General features: G+C 39.5%; 1 protein-coding gene across 4 annotated transcripts in view; it reads right to left on the bottom strand.

The window, feature by feature from the left end:
* The window catches only part of adamts14 (ADAM metallopeptidase with thrombospondin type 1 motif, 14), a 202,299-nt gene extending 181,364 nt beyond the window's left edge, over positions 1-20,935 (bottom strand). For 3 of the 4 annotated variants that reach the window (XM_072583126.1, XM_072583127.1, XM_072583128.1), the window contains exons 1-3: positions 20,604-20,934; positions 19,974-20,344; positions 2,868-3,015 (exon numbers count right to left, since the gene is read on the bottom strand). In XM_072583126.1, coding sequence (XP_072439227.1) covers positions 2,868-3,015; positions 19,974-20,344; positions 20,604-20,676 — 592 coding nt within the window. In that variant the 5' untranslated portion in view covers positions 20,677-20,934. Of the gene's footprint in view, positions 1-2,867; positions 3,016-19,973; positions 20,345-20,603 lie in introns of all 4 variants that reach the window. The other variant, XR_011962299.1, reaches the window with a different exon arrangement.
* Between the last annotated feature and the right edge of the window lie 556 nt (positions 20,936-21,491).

Raw genomic sequence — 21,491 nt, 5'->3', positions numbered from 1 at the left:
TCCCTACTTTGGGAAGGATATTGTGAAAATTGAAAGGATTCAGAAAAGATGTTGGAGGATTTAAGCTATAGGGAGAGGCTGAATAAGCTGGGGCTATTTTCCATGGAGCAGTGGAGCTGTAAAGGTTATAAAATCACAAAGGCATGGATAGGGTGATTAGAGGGCACATGTTGTTCTAATTGCATTAAAATGCAAAATTACCCAGATACTCTAAATTAAATATTGTGTAAAACATATTTCAAATCTTTTCTCCAGGGTGGGGGAGTCCAAAACTAAAAGGACGTACATTTAAGGTGAGAGGAGAAAGATTTAGGGACCTAAGGGACAACTTTTTCATGCAGAGGGTATGCGTGTATGGAATGAGCTGCCAGAGGAAGTGGTGGAAGGTGATACAATTACACTAGTTAAACAGTCAAAAATCAAGCGGCACCAGGTTATTAGAATCATAGAATCCCTACAGTGTGAAAACGGGCCATTTGGCCCAACATGTCCACAACGACCCTCCGAAGATTAAACCACCCAGACCCATTCTCCTATCTATTGCTCTACATTTGTCCGACACGGGGAGACTCTACACAGACAGTCGTCAGAGGCTGGAATCAAACCCGGGGCCCTGGTGCTGTGAGACACTGAGTTACTGTGCCACTTCTCAGGCTCTAAGAGGCAACTAATTTATTTTGAACTGTGTAGGCACAGAAAACCAATAAAAATGAAAACATGCTTCATGGAATTGCGAGGAGATGAACGTTATTCATAAGAACTGTCCTGCTCTTCTCCTAATACTATTGGAAATGAAACATCTACTCAAGAGAACAGTTGGGTCCTTCATTTAAAGATTGACCCAACTTGTAACTCAACACTGCACTGGCAGTCAACACTTTGTGCTCAAGCTCCTCAGTGAGTTTTGAAGCCACATCAATTGCCTCAGAAGCAAAAGCACAGCCAGTGAGCCAGAGATCAGCAAATAAAAAATGAAACATTAATGAAGCGCTAATTATCATCTTAACGACAAGCCATTTCTAAATCTGAAAAACATGACAGACAGTTATCAAAACCTGCATTGATTTCTGTACCTTGTCCACCCCAGTCCAACACCAACATCTCCACAACATTTAAAAAGCATCGGATGAGTATATGATTAGGAAAGGATTACAGGGTTATGGGCCAAATGCTGAAAAACGGGAAGAGATTTGTTTATAATATCTGGTCAGACAATTTGTACCGAAAGGTCTGTTCCTGTGCTGTACACCTCTATGACTCGAACAGTTTTTTTGTAAAAATTGTATGAGAAAGAGAACATAGATGTATAACATTAAAGACAAATATAGCAAAATAATTTGCACATAATGTAGATTACAATTACATAGAAGTAAATTACCCAGACATGCTAAATTAAATATTGTGTAGAACATATTTCAAACCAAGGGCTTCCATTTTAATGCAATTAGAACAACATGTGCCCTCTAATCAGAAGGTTCTAGGTTCAAATTCTAGGTTGCCTAGAATGTTCAACATTATCTGCTTTGCTCATCTAAATTATGCCTCTTTTTCAGGGAAAATCACAATTGTGTAGAATTATAGTGTCTAATCTGCCTCAATCTCTTAAATCAAAGTCATCAGTCCAAAAGGGGAGTATTAAACCAACTCTGGAAGCAAACAAGTCTAATTCTCTTCTAGGTCTATGTCAGGAATTCCAACTCCAGTAAATTTGCTTGGTAGCTTCCCGATCCAAATATCTTTCTTCACAAGGTACAATCTGCAAATATTTACTGCCTTACACTCCTTATAATGCTACATAAACAACAGAAATAATTTTGGAACTAAATCTTTGTGGTCATTACTTTCTGTCCTGAAGTAGAGCTCCGGTGAATTAAGCACAGCGGAAATCCAGAACTATGGATTTCAATTAAAAATCAGGATTTGAATTTAAGGCTCCATTTGGAAGCAAAAGGATACTTAAAACATACTTAGACATCCCAGGTATATAACCCCATCATATCTGACATATTCAGTCTCAAGTCAGAGGGTTTCACAGAAGGCAATGAAAATATAATGGATTGGACAGAGTAGGTCTCAGGACAGTTAAACATCTAGGAATGGTGTAATTTGATTGGCTTTCACATTGTACATCTAATAACACACGTCTCATTTCCATAGGCTACCTGGCCTCGCAAAGCGCACTAACCAATGAGATAAAAATAATGCTGAGCAACATCACTGACCTTTGCCTTGAGATTTCTGTCTATGACTCATTTATATTGCGCAGTTAACATACAAAACTTAATGCACTTCGGTGAGACATACGAAACAGATTTTCAGAGGGTGTCCAAACAGTTCAATTCTTATATTGCCCTTTTTCACTGAAACCTTGCCTGCATAGCAAGACGAACAAAATTCCAGTAAAAATGGCCTTAAAGAATTCAACATACAACACAGGAATGCGAAGCACTGAAGTCAATATGCTGAGCCGACCTACAAATTCAAGTTATGTTAGTTAAATGTGTAAGATAATTACCAAACAGTACCTGAAATCAGAGAATTTTCTTTATTATAATTTGGCAAATTGCTTCTATTTTCATTTTATACAGAAACTTAAGAATGTTTAAAATAACACACACTATAATGCAGATGTCATATGTGCATTCAATAAATTGTGCAAGCAGATTAAAAACTAAGAAAGGACACAGATGCAATCAATGTAATCAAATTAATGTTCTTTAAATAAACAGCATTTAATATTATGCAATGTTAATGTGCAAATCTATTCTGGAGACTGCATTGGGTTTAATAACATAATCAATGGTTTAACAAGCTCATTTTTTTTGTACTTCTACCGAAACTTTCAATAGTTTTAATCCTCTCAATACCTTCAACATGTAGGTCTTGTGATACTGCTTGTTTGATAGAGGGCCTACGATACACCACATGAATACGACCTTTTTCTTCCTGTGCCTGCTGCCCTTTTTCCAATGGCTCAATGAAAAACTCGCCAGTGTCTGCACGAATCAATCCAGCCTATTAAATATAAAGAGGGCAATTATACATAATTTAGTTACCAGAATGAGTAACATTTCTGCACAAGTTATCAAGAGGGGGGCCCACAGAGTTTCCAAATGTTCATAAAAATATCAACATCTTACACAGTCAGTCATTAAGAGCTTGCAGCTGGGAAAATGTTCCACAATTCCTCACTGTCTATCACTGACATCTCTGGCAGGAGTTGTTAAATAACACAGCTAAATTAGGGAAACGGATTTCAAATTCACAACCTCATGCATTTCAAGAAGGGTCAAAAGACAATGTGAGATTATATAATTGGAAATTCACGATTAGTACAAAGTTAATGATATCTAATAATTCAATGTTCAAATGTCCACCCTAATTTTACTTTTTGTATGGATATCTGGACTAGAAAATTAAAGTTCATGTCAACTTTATTCGCCTTGCCATTTGTTTGCTATAAGCATTTCCTATTAGTCAAATTGAAAAGGATGGCGTTAGAAAACAGCAAGTCATGTTTTCACAATTTGCCCCCACTGTGTTGTGAAAAGATTTTATTGGTTTGCTTTAGTTAAGCAGCACTTGCACTCCATTTAGAAGCAGGTTGATTCCCCCAAACTACCTGCTAGACAAAGACATCAAGTGATGCATTTTACAGAAAATGTCCAAGGTTAAAAATTGCCACATTCAAGTGCAGCATTAACATTCTGGACTAAGCCAAGGAAAATCAACCAGGCGTCCAGCTATTAAATAGTCCACGTTAGGTGGTATGGGGAGGTGTCAGATGGACAGGATCAAACAAAGTTTGTTGCTTGTTACAGCTGAATAGACTGTCAATATTCGTCAACTGAATTAAAAACATCCACTCATAAGTGGAGAGTTTCAAGTATATTTGAAATCTTAACAAATAAATTGAAATTCCTTTAGGGAAAAGACAAAGAAAATGCAGAAAGCAGAGATATTGGATACATTTATTAAGCACGCCAACAACTACACAGAAAGTTAGTCCTGCACCATGGGAAGCTTATTATTAAGTAGCATACAGAGTAGCAAACGATGTGGGAGGACTGTATGAAATGTAACAGTTATGTAGAGACAGTGTGCGCCATGTTCTTAGCGAGGACACAAGGGAGGATGCTGAGGAACAGTTCCTGGTTGCTGCAGGGCCAGAATCCGGTGAAGCCCTCGGTCAGGAAAGCCAGTGCTGAACCTCATGTTGAGCCCCAATGTCAACATAACCAAAACTGACCAAGAGTCAAGTACTGAAGGCTGAGCTTCTCTGTGGTTTCATGTGCTTGTGGATTTTCTGGCACCTGTGGCATGATCTTGAGGCAGACCTTAGAAATATTTCTTATCCTGATGCCTTCATGGATTAATGAGAAGCTCAGCATATCTCCAAGTGAGGAGGAATATCCTGAACTATCTTTGCTGAAATGTGTTGCCTTTATGGGCATTTCTGCGGATGTTCATCTGACACTTGGGGGAAAAAAACAGCCTATCATAAATTAAGTTGAAATAAACATAATCCAGACAGTTAAAAATATATTTACACTAGCAAAGAATGGGTTGCAGCTATACAAATACAATTCAATTCTGACTATTGTCAGCATCAAGTTCTCTCAGCTGAGGGAGAGAGTTGAAGGACTGACCAAGCTAGTTACGAAGTAAAGTTTCTTTGACATAGCCAATAAGTTGCTTCAAATACAGCCTAAGAATACAGTGGGCAACACAGGAATTATATTTTAATTCCCACACTACCCACTTGTTGGTCCTGTTTGAATGACTTACCTAAATTAGCAACACACTGTGGTTAGCTTTGCTCTAAGGACTCATGCTCACTGGAGTCAGGAGTTGACATGCTGCTGAATCTATCCTGCTTCTCTACTCCTTTCATTGTTTGACAGTTCCATTGAAATTTAGATTAAGATTCAATTCAGAAATCAATGATTGCATGAATACAGTTAAAATAGTTTCTAATTCTGCTGGAGCTAATGATCTCAAAAGATATAGACTGACGTGATACAGATTTTCAACGTTCTTTGTTAATTTTTAATCGAGGTGTGACTAGTAGCGTGAAGGTTTTGCTGAAAAAAAAAACAGCATTTATATTTGGCATGGGATAGAATTATAGAATTATACAATACCTACATATGTAAACAGGCCATTCAGCCCAACAAGTCCACACCGACCCTCCGAGGAGCAACCCACCCCTACCCTATTACTCTACATTTACCCCTGACTAAAGCACCTAACCTATACATCCTCGAATACTATGGGAAATTTAGCACCTAACTTGTACATCTTTGGACTGTGGGAGGAAACTTGAGCACCTGGAGGAAAACCACGCAGACAAGGGGAGAAAGTCTGTGTGGAGTTTGCATTGTCGCCTGAGGCTAGAATAGAACCTGGGTCCCTGGCACTTTGAGACAGCAGTGCTAACTATAACAATTAATATAGTGAAAGATAATGAAAGAAGTTATAACTACCAAACTGAAACGATCCAGACAGTCTACACATTTGTAAAAAAAATGCAATGTTACCATAAAATCAGTTTCAGTGGTCATTACTTATAAAACGTTCACAGTATGACTTAAATTTTGAAATATTTTTTGTAAAGGTCGTACTCAGCGGCTAAATCTTTAATTTGACTAAATACAACATGATTGATCGTTGACTTTTTCAGAAATGACATACCGAGTCTTCAAAATTTGTTTCTATTGTGTTGGATTTTAAATTATTCTCCACCTTCTTTCCAAGTTAGCTGTTTAACTCCTTGAGGTAGGTCTTCATTTTTAAAGGGCATAACTGCTGACACCCAGCATTAGCTAATATTTTAAAAGAGGTCTACAATGACTGCAGGAAAGCACACCATCACCGCCCCTCTATTCGGTTTTTCCTCCATCCAGTTTTCCTTCACCTCTTCCAAACAATATGGCTAAAACTAACAAAACATGCCAAAAGGAAACATATATTGAATAAGACAAATTTATGGGCACAGATCTCACTATGAAAGCCTTCAAACAACTTTCACTTCATATTAACAGACTTTTGGGAAAAAAATATATCAGATTAAGCTTTCAGTAGTTTCAAGTGTGAGGGTTAATACATCATACTTTCAGTTAGACTTGAGCTAAGATTACAGACCAGTAAGCCTAACATCAGTAGTAGGGAAAATTCTTGAATCAGTTATCAAGGAATATATAGTACAGCATTTGGAAAGCAGTGGCAAAATCAGAAAGAGGCTATTGAGTCAGATGATCAGCTATGGTCGTGATGAATGGCAGGGCAGGCTTGAAGGGCTGAATGGTTTCCTCCTGCTCCTTTCTATGTTTCTTTGTTTAAGACGACAATTTTCTCCAGTCTACTATAATTTTGATGTATAGCAACCAACTTAGACTGGCCAACAAAACAGCAGTGAAATTCATTTTTTGCAGCACTTTGGGTTTTCAGCATTAGTTTTATATGTATCTCTTGCAGGATTGTCAGGAAACCAGCTTCTCTCATACTGAACAGAATTACTGAAACGTTGTCAACTCACTAATTGGTCAAGGAGAGCTTTATTTATAGGTAAATTTGTGACTGGAATTGCAGAAGTTAAAAATTGAGATAAGGTTACTGCACTATGATAAAATCTTACTCACAGAAGTGTAACTGCACAGGAAGCCATTCAGTCCATCATGCCAGAACTAGCATTAAATATCAAAACCAAGTGAGTTAAATTGGCAAAAAAAATATAAAATATCAATGATTTGGAACAAAAGTTTCATCACATTTTTTCAAAATTCTTTTCTGGGATATGGACATCACAGGCAAGGCCAGAATTAGTCTGGCCATCTCTAATTGCCCTTGAACTGAGTTGTTTCCTAGACCGTTTCAGAGGGATGTTAAGAGTCAGCTACACTACTGTGGTTCTGGAGTCACTTACAGATCAGACAAAAATGGTATATTGCCTTTCTTAAAAAGACTGTCATGAACCAGAATTTGTTTTTGAAATAAGTAAATGATTGTTTGATCATCACCATCACAACTAGCTTTCAATTGCAGCTCTTATTAATTAAATTTAAATTCTGCTAGTTATGACATTAAGATTTGAATCTATGAATACATAGCATAAGCCTCAACCTCTAGATTGCTAGTTTATAAAACAACAGCATCTTTGAACAAAAACGAGTTCATTTATATTCTGATTGTATAACTTTCAGTAGCCAGCAGTCTAAAAATTTCACTTCACTAGCAGTTACATTTCTGCAGTGTCTCTTATGTATTAGAGCAACGTGATGGAAGGATGCTAAGCAGGAGACTGGAAGTGGAACTGAAAGGTATGGGAAGAAAAAGAAAGAAACGTTTTAGTCGAAATATTGGTATAATTTCATTAAACATAGCAGGAACATTAGCTATCTGGAAGAAACCTGAATAATCTGAAAATTTTGATGTATTTTGTTTTAGAAAAGGAGACAAAGAAATTAAGGGCAAGTGGTCACATAGGTAACGCTTCCACAGAACCAGCACAGGCACCGAAAGGCAAAAATTTAATGGTGAGGATATTAACTGGGAGCCACTTTAAAATGGGCAGAGTGGGGAAATGACAAACTTATCTGAAATTAGCAGGAAAGGCCTGGTCATTTTAACTTTCAACTTCCACTGAACTTTTACCATGATGGGCAGCTCACTCATTTCCTGAAAAGAATTTACAGTGCATTCCAGACTGTCACTAAAGTGTAAAATCACCTGATAAGAGAGAGATTGTGAAGGGATGGAACCTAGACAAGCAGTCAGAGGAAGGAGAATCAAGCACAAGAACAAGAACAAAAGACAGAAAAGGGAATAAGGAAATTGATATATAGAGAAATGAAGGGCTGCGATCAAATCAAATCAGTTAAAAATAATAGGAACAGCACAGGGAATGTTAAAAAGACAAGCTCTAAGGCTTTATGTCTTAATGCACGGAGCAGTTGATCCTCAGCTGAGAAACACCAAAGTGCAAAAATAAAATTAGTGATGGTTGCACACAGGCCCCAAACTAATTGGGGTGATGTTGGGAATGCATTATAATTTTAAATCGGCATGTAGATTGGGCAAATCAAATTAGTTAGGAGAAAGTGAGGACTGCAGATGATGGAGATCAGAGCTGAAAAATTAGTAACAATATCATCCAGGAAGAATTCCTCAAGTGTATAATGGATGGTTTTCTAGACTAATATGTTGAGGAGTTAACTGGAGAACAGCCATCCTAAACTGGGTATTGTGCAATGAGAAAGGAATAATTGGCAATCTAGTTGCATGAGGCCCTTTGAGGCTGAACATCCATCATATGATAGAATTCTTCATTAAGGTGAACAGTGATTCTGAGACGAGGGTCCTGAATCTAAATAGAGGAAACTATTATGGTATGAGACATGACTTGTCTATGACATATTTGGAAACATGACTTAAAACAGAAAGCAGTGGAAAGACAATGGCAAACATTCAAAGAGCACATGGGTTAATGCAACATTTGTTCATAGGATTATACAGTACAAAAGAAGCCCTTCAGTTGGTCAAATCTGTACAATCAAAGCTACTCTAAGTATACACTCATCCCATTTTCCAGCAGTAGGTCCATAATCTTGAATGTTATGACATTTCAAGTGCTCATCCAAGTATTAATTAAAGGTTGCGAGGTCACTCGCATCAACTATCCTCCCAGGCGATACCCTCATGTCTGGCACAAAAATAAAACAGCAAAGTGGTCAAATCATGGCTTACAAGGAAAATTAATGAAAGTATTAGACTTAAGGATGAGTCATACAAATCGACCATGAAAAACAAAAGATCTGAGGAGTTGGAACAACTTTGAATTCAGCAAAAGAGGATACGGATTGATTAACAAAGGGAAATGGAGTAGGAGAGTAAGCTTGCAGGGAACCTAAAACCTAACTCTAAATTTTATCAGTATGTGAACAGAAAGAGATTGGTGAAGACAAACATAGGTACCTTACAGTAAGAATCAGGAGAATTTATAGTGGGACACAAAGAAACGGCTGAGTAATTAAATACATACTTTGGTTCTGTGTTCACAAAAAAGGACAAATAATATACCAGAAATGTTGGCGATCACAATATTTAGAGACAGAGGAGAACTGTAGGAAACCAGTATTAGTAGGGAAATGGTGTTGGGGAAATTGATGGGGTTGAATGCTGGTATGTCCCGAGAGTCTAATAATCTAAATCGCAGAGTACTTAAGGAAGTGTTTTGAGAAACAGTGGATGCAGATTGGTCATCCTCCAAGATGCTATAGACTTTGGAACAGTCCCTACAAATTGAACTGTAGCTAATGTAAGCCCTCTGTTGAAAAAGGAAGGTAGACAGAAAAATCGAGAATTATCAGTCAACCTAACATTGAGAGTGGGGAAAATGCTAAAGTCCATTGTAAAAGGTTTAATAGCACAGCACTTGTAAAACAGTGGCAGGATAGGACAGAGTCAACACAGATTTATGAAAGGGAAATGATGCTCGACAAATCTAGTGGAATTCTTCAAGGATGCAACTAGTAGAGTTGATGTGGGAAAACCAATGAAAGTGGTTAATTTGGATTTTCAGAAGGCTATCAATGAAGTCCACAGAAAAGATTAGTGTAGGTAATTAAAATGGATGGAACTGGAGGTAGCGTATCAAAATGGATCAAAAACTGGTTGGCAGACAAGAAATGATACGAAAAAGGTCTTTTTCCGAATGCAGGCACCCAACAGTGGGGTATACCATGGGGATCAGTGCTAACACTGCAACCATTCACAATATATGTTGATGATTTAGATGAGGAAATAAATGTAATATTTTCAAATTTGCAGATGACAAATCTGAATGGGAGGGTAAGCTAGAGGGAGGATTCAGAGATGTAGTGGGATTTGGACCAGCTTATTGGGCAAATGCATGACAGATGCAGTTTAATGTGAATAAATGTGAGGTTATCCACTTTGATAGCAAAAACAGGAAGGCAAATTACTACCCAAATGGCTATAAATTGAGAGAAGGGTATAATCAATGAGACTTCGGTGCCATTGTACGCTAGTCGCTGAAGGTGAGCATGCAGATACATACCATTTTCTGTCTATACCACCTGCTGTAAGAGGATTCAAGTAGGGGAGCTAAGATGTTGTGATGCAAATATATGGGGCCTTATTGAGACCACACCTGGAATATTGGGTCTCCTTATGTGATAAGGGATGTTATTGATATAAAGGGAGCACAGCAAAGATTAACCAGACTGATTCCTGCAAAGAGACACTGAATTAATAAAGATTCTGTTCAGGGAGTTCAAAAGAATGAGAAGCCTATGAAATTCTAACAGAACTAGACAGGGTAGACATAAAGGATGTTCCCAATGGGAAGGGAATCCACAGGGTAAGGACACAAGGTAACCATTTAGGATCGAGAAGAGGAGAAATATCTTCACTGGGAGTCTGGTAGATTGGTGAGCCGGTGGAAATCGCTACCAGAGAAAGCAGACATGGCCAAAACGAGGTATGATTTCAAAAAGGACTCTGATATAGCACATGCGACTTAGGGATCAAAGGATATTGGGGAAGAAGCAGAAGCTACTGTTTTATGATCAGCCATGATCATAATGCATGGCAAAGCAGGCTGAATGGCCTACACTTGCTCCTATTTTCTACATTACTATGTTAGTAGTCACTTCCACCGGATTGTTTTTTTTTGAAAGAGGAGTTTATTGAGCTACGAATAGTAAGGCTGTCTCTGGTACATTCCTGAAGGTGCTGCAGTAGTGCTAGAGATGATCTTCTCCACGAGTGACAAGATGATCTACATAGACCAGGCCAGCAGAGAGGTGGCAGGAGTGACCAATTCCAAGAGCATAATCTCTAGGGACTGGAATGTAGGAAACTTTTCAACTTCCTGAAATTGTAGCAGCTCTTTATTTCTCCATCTCAGTAATACCTGATAACATCTCTCTCCCTCTCCCCGCCCCACCTTTCTGCTTCCACCACACCTCAGACTTCTGTCACCAAAAATTAAATGGTAATACTGCATAACCTTCACTTTCATTATAAAACACAAACCTCTTGCCTGCTGCCTTCAATGCTCTTTTCCAACTGCAAAACCACCACAACCTACAACCAGTTCTTCACTACATGTCAGTCATTTGCTTTCCATTGCCACACCCAAATTTTCACATGCTCTTTATAAATGAGAAAGCAGGGAATAAGGAAATATAATAGGGAAAAGAATATGACCTGAGGAGCATCGAACTTTACTGTGAAAATTAATGGCCCTGCAATATTTACTTGCACTAAAACTGTAGAGGCTGATGGCATAGCTGGACATACCTCTGCTTAATGTTTACACTGGTTCATGCATTAAATAAATGTTTACAAAATTGTACAGCCAAAACGAAACAAGTTGCACTGTAAGCCTAACATTTGCGATCATGCTACAAGAACAGGAGAAAGCCATCCGGCCCCTCAGGCTTATTATAGCATTTAATTAATCTTAGTCAATATATAACTCTACCCAATAAGAATCAGTTGATCTTAAACGTGAAAATTGTAAATGCCCAGCATTTTGGGGAATGAGAATTCCATGGTTCTGCAACTTTTAAATGAAAATGTATTTCCTGCATTGTCCAAAGTGAATTGCATTCATTCTATGCATTTCTATACCCAAGGAAATATCTTCTGTATGCTCCTTTTGTCATTTTAAACACCTTTAAGTTCACCTCAATATTCTAACCTCAACAGAATGCAGCCCAACAGTACAGCACAGGAATGGGATTGGGACACAACTTCTTGAGCTCCTAACCTAACATTGTCATTGCATTCCTGAAACATATAAATTTAAATGAACAACATTTAGCAGAACAAGTCTTCCCATCTAATATGGGAGGAGAAAGTGAGGACTGCAGATGCTGGAGATCAGAGCTGAAAATGTGTTGCTGGAAAAGCACAGCAGGTCAGGCAGCATCCAAGGAGCAGGAGAATCGACGTTTCAGGCATCAGCCTGAAGAAGCGCTTTTCCAGCAACACATTTTCAGTTCCCATCTAATATAAACACTTCAGTTAAATTCAAGAAATTTTCCCATCAGAAAAAAAATAAGTTCATAAAACCTTGCAAGTTACTGTATATTTTTCAGTCACTATTCATAAACAAGATAAACTTTTAAAAGAAAGGTAAATTTAAAACTTACACCCAAGGGAATCAGTCTCAAAATTAGCCTGCCAAATCCTCCAAGAATTTGTTACTATTTCTCCAAAAACTCATCACCTCCAGAGAATAGAGACCCATTTCAGCATAGAACAACACTCTTATTACAGGAATCAACCCTGTGAAACTTTGTAGCACCCCAAAGTAAATACATCCATCCTTTCTAAGGAGACCAAAACTGTACTCCAAGTATGATCGCATCAAAGCCATGCAAAATAGTAGCAAGACTTTCTCACTCTTGTACTTCAACTCTTAAGTAAAGGCCAAAATATTATTTGCCTTCCTAATTGCTTGCTGTGTATACATGGTAACTTACTGTGATTTGTGCACAGAATGCCTTGCAGACATCACCTTTGATGGCATCAGTCTCAAGGCTGTTAAAATTACCCATAGTGTCCAACTGTGGTTTTTCAAGTAACCATAAATCCTGTCTCTCAGAATCCTCTCCAATACTTTGCCCACCATTGACATAAGACTAATTCCCAGGATTATTCCTATTCCCTTACTTGAACAAGGTAATAACATTTGCTACCCTCCAATCATCTGGTACTATTCCAGTGGACAGTGAGGATACAAAGATCAAAGCCAAAGGCACAGCAATCTCTTCCCTCATGTCATGTAGTAACCTAGGGTATATCCTGTCCAGCCAAGGGCATTTATCTATAGCTGTTTTTCAAACTTTCAGCAAGTCCTCCTTCATAACATCTACCTGTTCTAGCATATCAGTCTGTTTCAAGCTGTCCTCAAAAACGACAAGGTCCCTCTCAGTGAATACTGAAGCGAAGAATTCATTAAAGATCTCCCCTACTTCCTCTGACGCCAGGTGCAGGTTCCCTCCACTATCCCAGATTGGCCCTGCCATCTCTCTGGCTGTCCTCACGTAAATGTCAAACCTTAGGGTTTTCCTTAGTCCTGCCTGCTAAAACTTTTGCATGCCCCCTTCTAGCTCCAAGTCCATTCTTCAGTTCCTTCCTGGCTACCTTGTAACTCCTTAAAGCCCTGTCTGATCCTTGCCTCCTCAACCTTAAGCAAGCTTCCTTCTTCCTCTTGACTAAATGTTCTATATCCCTGGTCACCCAACCTACCATCCCTTCCTTGCCTCAGTGGGACAAATCTGTCCAGCATTCACAGCAAGTGTTCCATGAATAACCTCCACATTTCTGTCATGCATTTCCCAGAGAACATCTGTTCCCAATTTATGGTCCTCAGTTCCTGCCTGATAGCACTGTAATTTCCCCTCCCCCAATTAAGTACTTTCCCATACCATTGCCAAGTACCAAATCCAATATGGCCTCCCCTCTAGTCGCCTGTCGAAATATTGCGTCAGGAACCCTTCTGGACACACCTGACAAAAACTGCTCCATTCAAACTAAGGAGGTTCCAATCGATATTAGGGAAGTTAAAGTCACCCACGACAACAACCGTTACTTCTGCACATTTCTAAAATCTTCCTCCAAATCGGTTCCTGTGTCTCTGTTTTACTGGGGGGCCTGCAGAAACCTCCCAATAAAGTGACTGTTCCTTTCCTTTTCCTGACTTCCACCTATACTGACTCAATAGACAAACTCTCCTCAACGATCTCCTTTCTGTAGCTGTGATACTATCACTGATTAGTAAATGTCACTTCTTCACCTCTTACCTTCCCCCTTATTCCTTTTGAAACATTTAAACCCTAGATCATCCAATGATCATTTCTACTCCTGTGACATCCAAATCTCCATAATGGCCACAACATCACAGTTCCAAGTACTGACCCATGCTCTGAATTCATCACCTTTATTCTTGATACTTCTTGCATAAAAATAGACACACTTCAATCCATCACACTGACTGCACCTTTGCCCTATCAAGTGCCTATCCCTCTTCACAGACTCTCTGCATGCTGTATCTGGCTGTTCATTACCTACTCCATCATCTAATCCATAGCTCAGGTTCCCATTCCCCTGCCAATCTAGTTTAAACCTTCCCAAAGAGCTCCAGCAAACCTCCCACCCAAGATACTAGTACCCCTCCAGTTCAGATGCAATCTGTCCTTCTAGTACAGGTCCCACCTTCCCCAGAAGGTATCCTAGTGATTCACATAGCTGAAGCCCTCCCTCCTACACCAGCCCTGCAGCCACGTGTTCATCGGCACTCGACTAACCGTGCCTCCTAGGTTCTCATCCAAATTGTTTATACAAATTGCAAACAAAAGTGGACTCAGCATCAATCCCTTCGGAACACAGCCTGAAAAACAACCTTACACCATCACCATCTGTCTCTTACTGTTAAGCCAATTTTGCATTCAATTGGCAAGCGCTCTCTAAATCCCATGTGATTTTGTCAAAGGCTTTACAGAAAACCACGTAGACAACCTCTACCCCCAATCTTGTTGGCTACGTCCTCAAACAACCCAATCATGTCTCAGAACCTTGATTTCCCTCGCACACAGCCATACTCATCCACAATCTGTTCTTGCTCCTCTAAATGCATGTCAAGCCTATCTACCAGAATCCCCTCCAACAACTTACCCATTACTAATGTCAAACCCACTAGTCTAAAGTTCCCAGGCTTCTCTTTACAGCTTTTCTTTAAAAAAGGCACAAGATTAGACACTCTCCAGTCTTCTACCACCTTACCCTTGGCTGTAGGTGATACAAATATATCTGCTGGGGCCTCCACAATTTCTTCCCTAACTTCCCACAGCATTCTGGGATACACTAAATCAGGTCCTGAAGACTGATCCACCTGTAAGTTTTTCACTCCCTCTTCTATAATGTGAACAATTTTTAAGGCACCAATATTTACTTCCTCAAGTTCCCTAGCCTCCATTTCTTTCTCCACAGTAAAAACTGACATGAAATATTTGCTTAGTGTCTCACCCACCTTCTGTAGTTCCAAACATAGACCACTTCATTTATCTTTAAACGGCCCTATTCTCTCCCTAGTTGCACTTTTGTTCTTAACATACTTGCAGAATCTCTTTGGATTATCCTTATCTGCTAATGCCTTCTCATATTCCCTCTTTGCCCTCTGATTGCCCGAATAGGAATGCTCCAACACCCAGAGATTCACTTGATCCCAACTATATGCCCAATAGATGGACTCTTCCTTTTTCCTGACCAGAGCCTTAATATCTTTATTCATCCTACTGTTACCAGCCTTGCCCTTCACTCTAACAACAGCATAATGTTGCTGAACTCTAGTTATCTCACTTTTAAAAGTCTCCCAGCTTGCCAGCCTTCCTCTTACCTATGAGGAGTCAATTCCAATCAACTCTTGAAAAGTTCCTGCCTCATACCAACAAGATTTGCCTCACGCCAATTAAAACTTTAACTTTTTCATAACACTCATCCTATTCCTTAACTATTTCAAAAATAATAGAATTATGATCATTGATCCCAAAGTGCTCCCCCACTAACACCTCAGTCACTTGCCTTCTCTTATTTCTCAACAGAAGGTCAGATTTTGTTTCTTCTCTTGTAGGTATATCTACATATTGATAAAGAAAATTTTCTCGAACACTTAAATTTCTCACTATCCAAGTCCTTAACACTATAGCAGCCCCAGTCTATGTTTGGAAAATTAAGATCTCCTCCTATTAAAATGTTATCATTCCTACATATGTAGAGAGATCTCAGCTATATTTGTTCCTCAATTCCCCTCTGACTATTGGGGGCAAATGGTACAATCCCATCATCCTCTTCTTATTTCTAAGTTCCACCCATAAAACTTCACTGGACGATCTCTCAGATATACCCAAGTACAGCACTAATGTTTTCCTCAATCAAAACCTCCACTCCCTCTCTCCAACCTTACCATCCTTCTTATAACATCTAAACCCCCAAACATTGAACTGCCAGTCCCATTCCTCCTGCAGCCATGTTTCTATAACAGCTATGATTCCCCAACCTCATGTTCCCATATAATCACAAGTTTATCTTTCACTTAGCACTCATACCACCCAAATATTGTTGAAAAAAAAATCTATCAAGACAATTTACAGCAATACCAATACAGGTGGAAGCCAACATTTATATTATGAGTAGTAGGCAAACAGGTTAGTAGAGGCTTTGCCATGGAGAATGCACCCATTAATGCTGATAACAGTTAAATATCAAGCTTTGCTTGAACTTTAAACCAGACCTGTTGACACTGACTGGTCAAGGACTGCAGATCCGGCAGCATCTGAGGAGCAGGAGAATCAATGTTTTGAGCAAGAGCCTTTCATCCTCATTCCTGATGAAGGGCTCTTGCACAAAACGTCAATTCTCATGTTCCTTGGATGCTGCCTGACCTGCTGTCAAGCACCACACCACACCATACCAGCACCACACTCTCGACTCTGATCTCCATTATCTGCAGTCCTCACTTTCTCCTTCTGACTGGTCAAGGCACAGCCCTAAAAATTAAACCTGCTCGATAGCTCTCACTTATTTTGTGGAACTGAAACAGGTGCATCGGTGTGCTTGCTCTCTGCCTGCAAAGACTATACATTTAACATCAGTACATGCAAGTGAACTTCATAGCAAGCCCAAAGGAATCTTAAGTGTGAGCATAATTCTTTGCACACACAATATTTTATCTAGCAAATGCTTTCCAATCATGGGATTACATCTCATGTTGGAGACTGTGCTGAGAGTTTTGTGAACATGGGCTGGTTGGGTAGAGTCAGTACCTTGCTTTTGGGGAACAGAAGAAACATGCTGTTTGATCTCATCGGTCAGTCTTTAGGATGTACAGTCTGCATACTTGACATGACTGCTGCATTCTCCTGTTCTACAACACAATCTAAAATCATTCTGATCAGAGCCAACAGTGTCTTGCTCTGGTTCCAATCAACAGGCTGGGACCTTTAACATTACCCCAAATGTATGGTGATTCAAGTTAATGGCGTAACGCTCTTCACATTTCATAACATTTGTCTCCTTCCCCATTGGGACCACAGTGCTATTCTGGCTATTTTTTGCACATCTCCTTATACAAGTTAAATTACTCTCTCGTTTCTTTCTTTCCAAGCAATTTCATTATTTCTGCAGGGATTCCATCACATCCTTCTGCTTTTCTTGGCTCCAATTCTTTTATAACATTTAATATTTCGCACTCTATAAGATTAGCTCTTAAATCATCCTAGAAAGTAGCTCCTTCTGTGCCAAAAATGTTAAAAGTAACACCACAAGTGTAATTTAAGCAGGTAGTGAACAGATTCAAAGACTTTGTTATAAGGCTACACATGAAATGAAATAGTTCAGGATGAGAATTGATCAACCTGGTGGCAGGTGCCAAAGGTGGTGCTTCGTAATGATCGACTCATTGTTGATAGGATCGTATTACACATGGAGGAAGTGTGGCACTGGAAAAGCACAGCATCTCAGGTGCAGGAGAGTTGACATTTCAGGTATAAGCCCTTGATCAGGAATCCTTCATCAGCATTCCTGATGGAGCTTATGCCCAAAACATCGACTCTCCTGCACCTCGGATGCTACCTGACCTGCTGTGCTTTTCCAGGGCCACCTTTTTTGACTCTATTATTTACATCCCACATCAGAGCATCCAGATGAAGGAGTGGAGGCAGAATACCAGAAACTGGCGGAATGATTGAAAAGGATAATAGGAAATTACTTTATGACAGTCATGGGAGACTGGAATGTTTCAATTAACAAAGGCAGAGATACTGTAGAAACCAAATTAAAAGCTGCTTGACTGGGTGTCAGAATGAGCAGAGATGCAAATTCCATACTGAAGAAGAGTCACGTCAGATTTGAAACATTAAGACTGTATCTCTCCCCAGTACTCTTAGTTCTTATTTCATTTCAAGGTGAAAGCTGCACGGGATCCACACCTAATTTAAGCACAGAGGAAATGGCACACTTGGGTGTCACCTCAAGAACTGATGAGTGACCAAACTGATCACTCCCTTGCCCAACAGAGATATTGGAACAGCATAAGAATTCATGCAGTAGATACAGACCAAATCACAACCTAGGTCAGTATAATAGTAAAAATTCAGCTGAAGAGATTCAAGAAGGGAAATAAAAAGCCTCAGGGAGGAGCGAGAGAGAAGATGGAGGGCTCCAAAGGGATCAGGTTTCATGAAGCAGTAGAGACAAAAATTAGAGGCTAGTACTAATTCAGAAATGATTTATGAAGATTTGAGAGACAGAATGAAAGTGGCCATTGTGGAAAATGTTGAAGAAAACATTGGCACAATTAAACCTTGAAGAATTATTTAATATATGCTCTGGATATAACATTGGTTGAAATATAGACCAAATGAGGGAGCAAATACTTTATTTCCATATGGAGCTTGGAGCACTATTTCATTCGCATTAATTCTGGCATTGAGTCGACCCAAGATGGTGCACCAAATCTCACACTTGTATCCCTATGCAAGAACACATCCCTCCTGTACTAAATATAGAACATGAAAATGACAGAAAATGAGACAGACAAACATCTCAATGGCACGCAACTTCAGTGATTTACGATACTTGTAACAAATCCAACATTGTGACTGAATATTATGTAAATTACTCAGTAATTATTCAGGCTGTGCATAACTGTTGCAAGTATTTTTATACTAAGTTTTATATGTACGGGTTCAGGTACACAACGCAAGTTTCATCCATAAGATAACTGACCAGTGATTGATAGTGTTTTTTTTTCCCAGCCCTCCACTTGTGCCCCTTCATACGGTCATCTTTAGGCCCTGAGAAATTACATCAACATCTTGACTTTTCAAGCGGCTCTTTGCTTTCCTCTGAAACGTAACAGCGCGAAAGGCGGTTCCACAGCGCTGGCGTTCAATATCGATATTGCTCCATGCTTTCAAAGAGTTCATTAGCGTGAATTAACGTTCTCCAACTCACCCTTGGAGGGGTTATCGCCCTACCTTGAAATTGTTATTTTTCGCAATTCTACCGAGGCGTCACACGAGAGCTCGATCATTACATGGTTTTAACAATAAACATACCTCAAGCAAGATGAGGAATTAACAGGCTACAACCAGCATGATTCAGAAACGCACTAACCAGTACACCACAATATTCCTGATTGTTTTCGGCAAAACTAGGTCCAACTCATACATATTAAGTTACCCCACTACTGTTAATCAATGCATAACCAAACTTTTGCTAGAAGCTTATCTCCTAACGAGATTTATTAAAATGATGTTCCTTCTCTCCCTTACAGCGACATCGTAAACTCCAATCCGGAAAGGAGGTCAACATCTAAATCACCCGAACATCTCACCAATCAGCTCAACACAAGGAAAGGCGGAAAACTCAAACCCTGAATCTCGAATATCGCTAGCACTGGTTCTGTATAAGGGCTTCTGTTCCACAACGCCTTGCTTTGTACGCCCACTACACAGTGCCACAATGTCATATTGTGCGCATTGGTAAATAAACACTGTTCTTAAGTCTTGTATTTTGAGTAAACATGGCGAAATATTGAGACCAAATGATTCAGTTATTTGTAAACAATCTACATTACTGTACTATATACAATTACTGACTAATATCTAAAAACACGTATACCAATCGTACAGATATACTGTAGCCAACTGCATACGAAATTTGACCTATAAAATTTTCATGTAACTTAAACAATGGACTGAAAGCGGTTTCTGTCGACTTGCAGGACAGACAAAAGTCTTCCACACTGGCACACTGATATTACTTATTCCTGTTGCAGAAATTTACCATCTCCCCATCCAATTTGCACAAAACATTCCCAAGCGCAACAGTGCAGCCTGTGGATTAATAATTATAGAAGTTAGTTTCTCAACACTCACCAACCCATCGCAATTGCTGATCGCCACGGTGGCCCCTGGCATGTCAGTAATATCCCCAGAAAATACACAGTCTCGGTGGATGGGTTCAGTGAAGAGGTCCCTGAAATCCTCCTGCCACTCAACTTCGGCCCTGGGAGCAACCAGTCTGGCGTTGTGCTTCAAACGTAAGTGCAACTCCTTCCCAAAAACCGTGACATTGAAGTACAAATCGGCTTCTCCTCTCTCCTGATGTCGGGTGCTCCGTGCAAATCGACGACCAGAACGTAGTTTTGTGTCGGTTGCCGATACAATGTGCGATATGTAGCGACCCTGACCATTGGTGCTGAGCGGTATTGTCAGACCATAATCGACAAACCTTCTCGAAAGCCCATCTACAGGCGAAAAAAAACAATACTGGTACATAACTATCGAAGTGCCTGCCCTTTCTGGTCACAAAATTCGTATTTTGTATCGATATTTTAGCAGCAACCAAAGGACTAACATTATGGTACGAATAAAACTGCATTGTTTATCGCTTTAAATTTTGATGATTACAACTGTTCCGCACTTTCGACGCAACTGGGATTTTTATGGAGACAGAAAATAAAGCAAATGCAGAGGACAAAGAATGCTAAATTTGCGAAATCCTACCTTCTGTCCCTGCTGCATGAAGCTTGCATCCTAGAAACAGCTGGATAAAAGAGAATAAATAAAAATAGTCCATATTGTTTGTTAAGGAATAAAGAAAACAAAATGAGAGAAAACAAATCTGTGCAAAGCACCGGGGAAACTTCTGCTTTCAATTCTCGCACGGTGGGGATTGCAAAGGGGAAAAAAAAAGTTTCCTCCCACAATACAAAAAAAATCCCTGTTGCGATTGATAGATTGCAATGGGTGGGTGCAGATTAAAAAAAAAGGTAAACCACTTTTTTTTGGGATTTCAGTGAGCTGTTCGCTAGGCATAACGACCCATTCTATCAATTAGGCTCGGGGAGGCAGGATCACTTTAAGACTGAGGCTCCTGGATATGCCATGACGCCAGATGATTGACATCTCCAGTGACTTTACTCAGTTTTGTTCCTCGATCCGAAACACAACTGAAATGTTGGGGGGAGGTGGTTGATGCAAACAAACTTACCTGAATTCGGGAGGCTTTAGGCTAACTAGAAATCCTGGAATTGGTGCAGCGTAGGCGGCCATTCGTGTCTGCTTAGGCTCTCCAAACGAGATTCAGGACTCACTGTCATTCTCCCACCTCTCGCACAACACCAAACTTTTATATTTTTGAAATAGAAATAATCTAATATCTCAATGAATGGTTCAATTGGACCTACTGCTTCCAATTGATTTAAAGCTTCAGTCATGTATATTTGCACTATAAAATCTCCCGTTATTTGGTCGCCCGAACAGATAGGGAAGTAAAAGATCTAAAGTGTCCCGTTTGCTAAAAAAGGAAACTTGTAAATCCTATTTTAAAAATGGGGCATTCCTGTTCTGCATTTTTCACACCTGATTGCAGGGATTTCTCTTTGCAAACTA

This window comes from Chiloscyllium punctatum, chromosome 13 (genome assembly GCF_047496795.1).
Source record: "Chiloscyllium punctatum isolate Juve2018m chromosome 13, sChiPun1.3, whole genome shotgun sequence".
Taxonomy (NCBI): domain Eukaryota; kingdom Metazoa; phylum Chordata; class Chondrichthyes; order Orectolobiformes; family Hemiscylliidae; genus Chiloscyllium; species Chiloscyllium punctatum.
The sequence above is the reverse complement of the archived record's forward strand: the minus strand, read 5'-3'. Positions and strand labels throughout refer to the sequence as shown.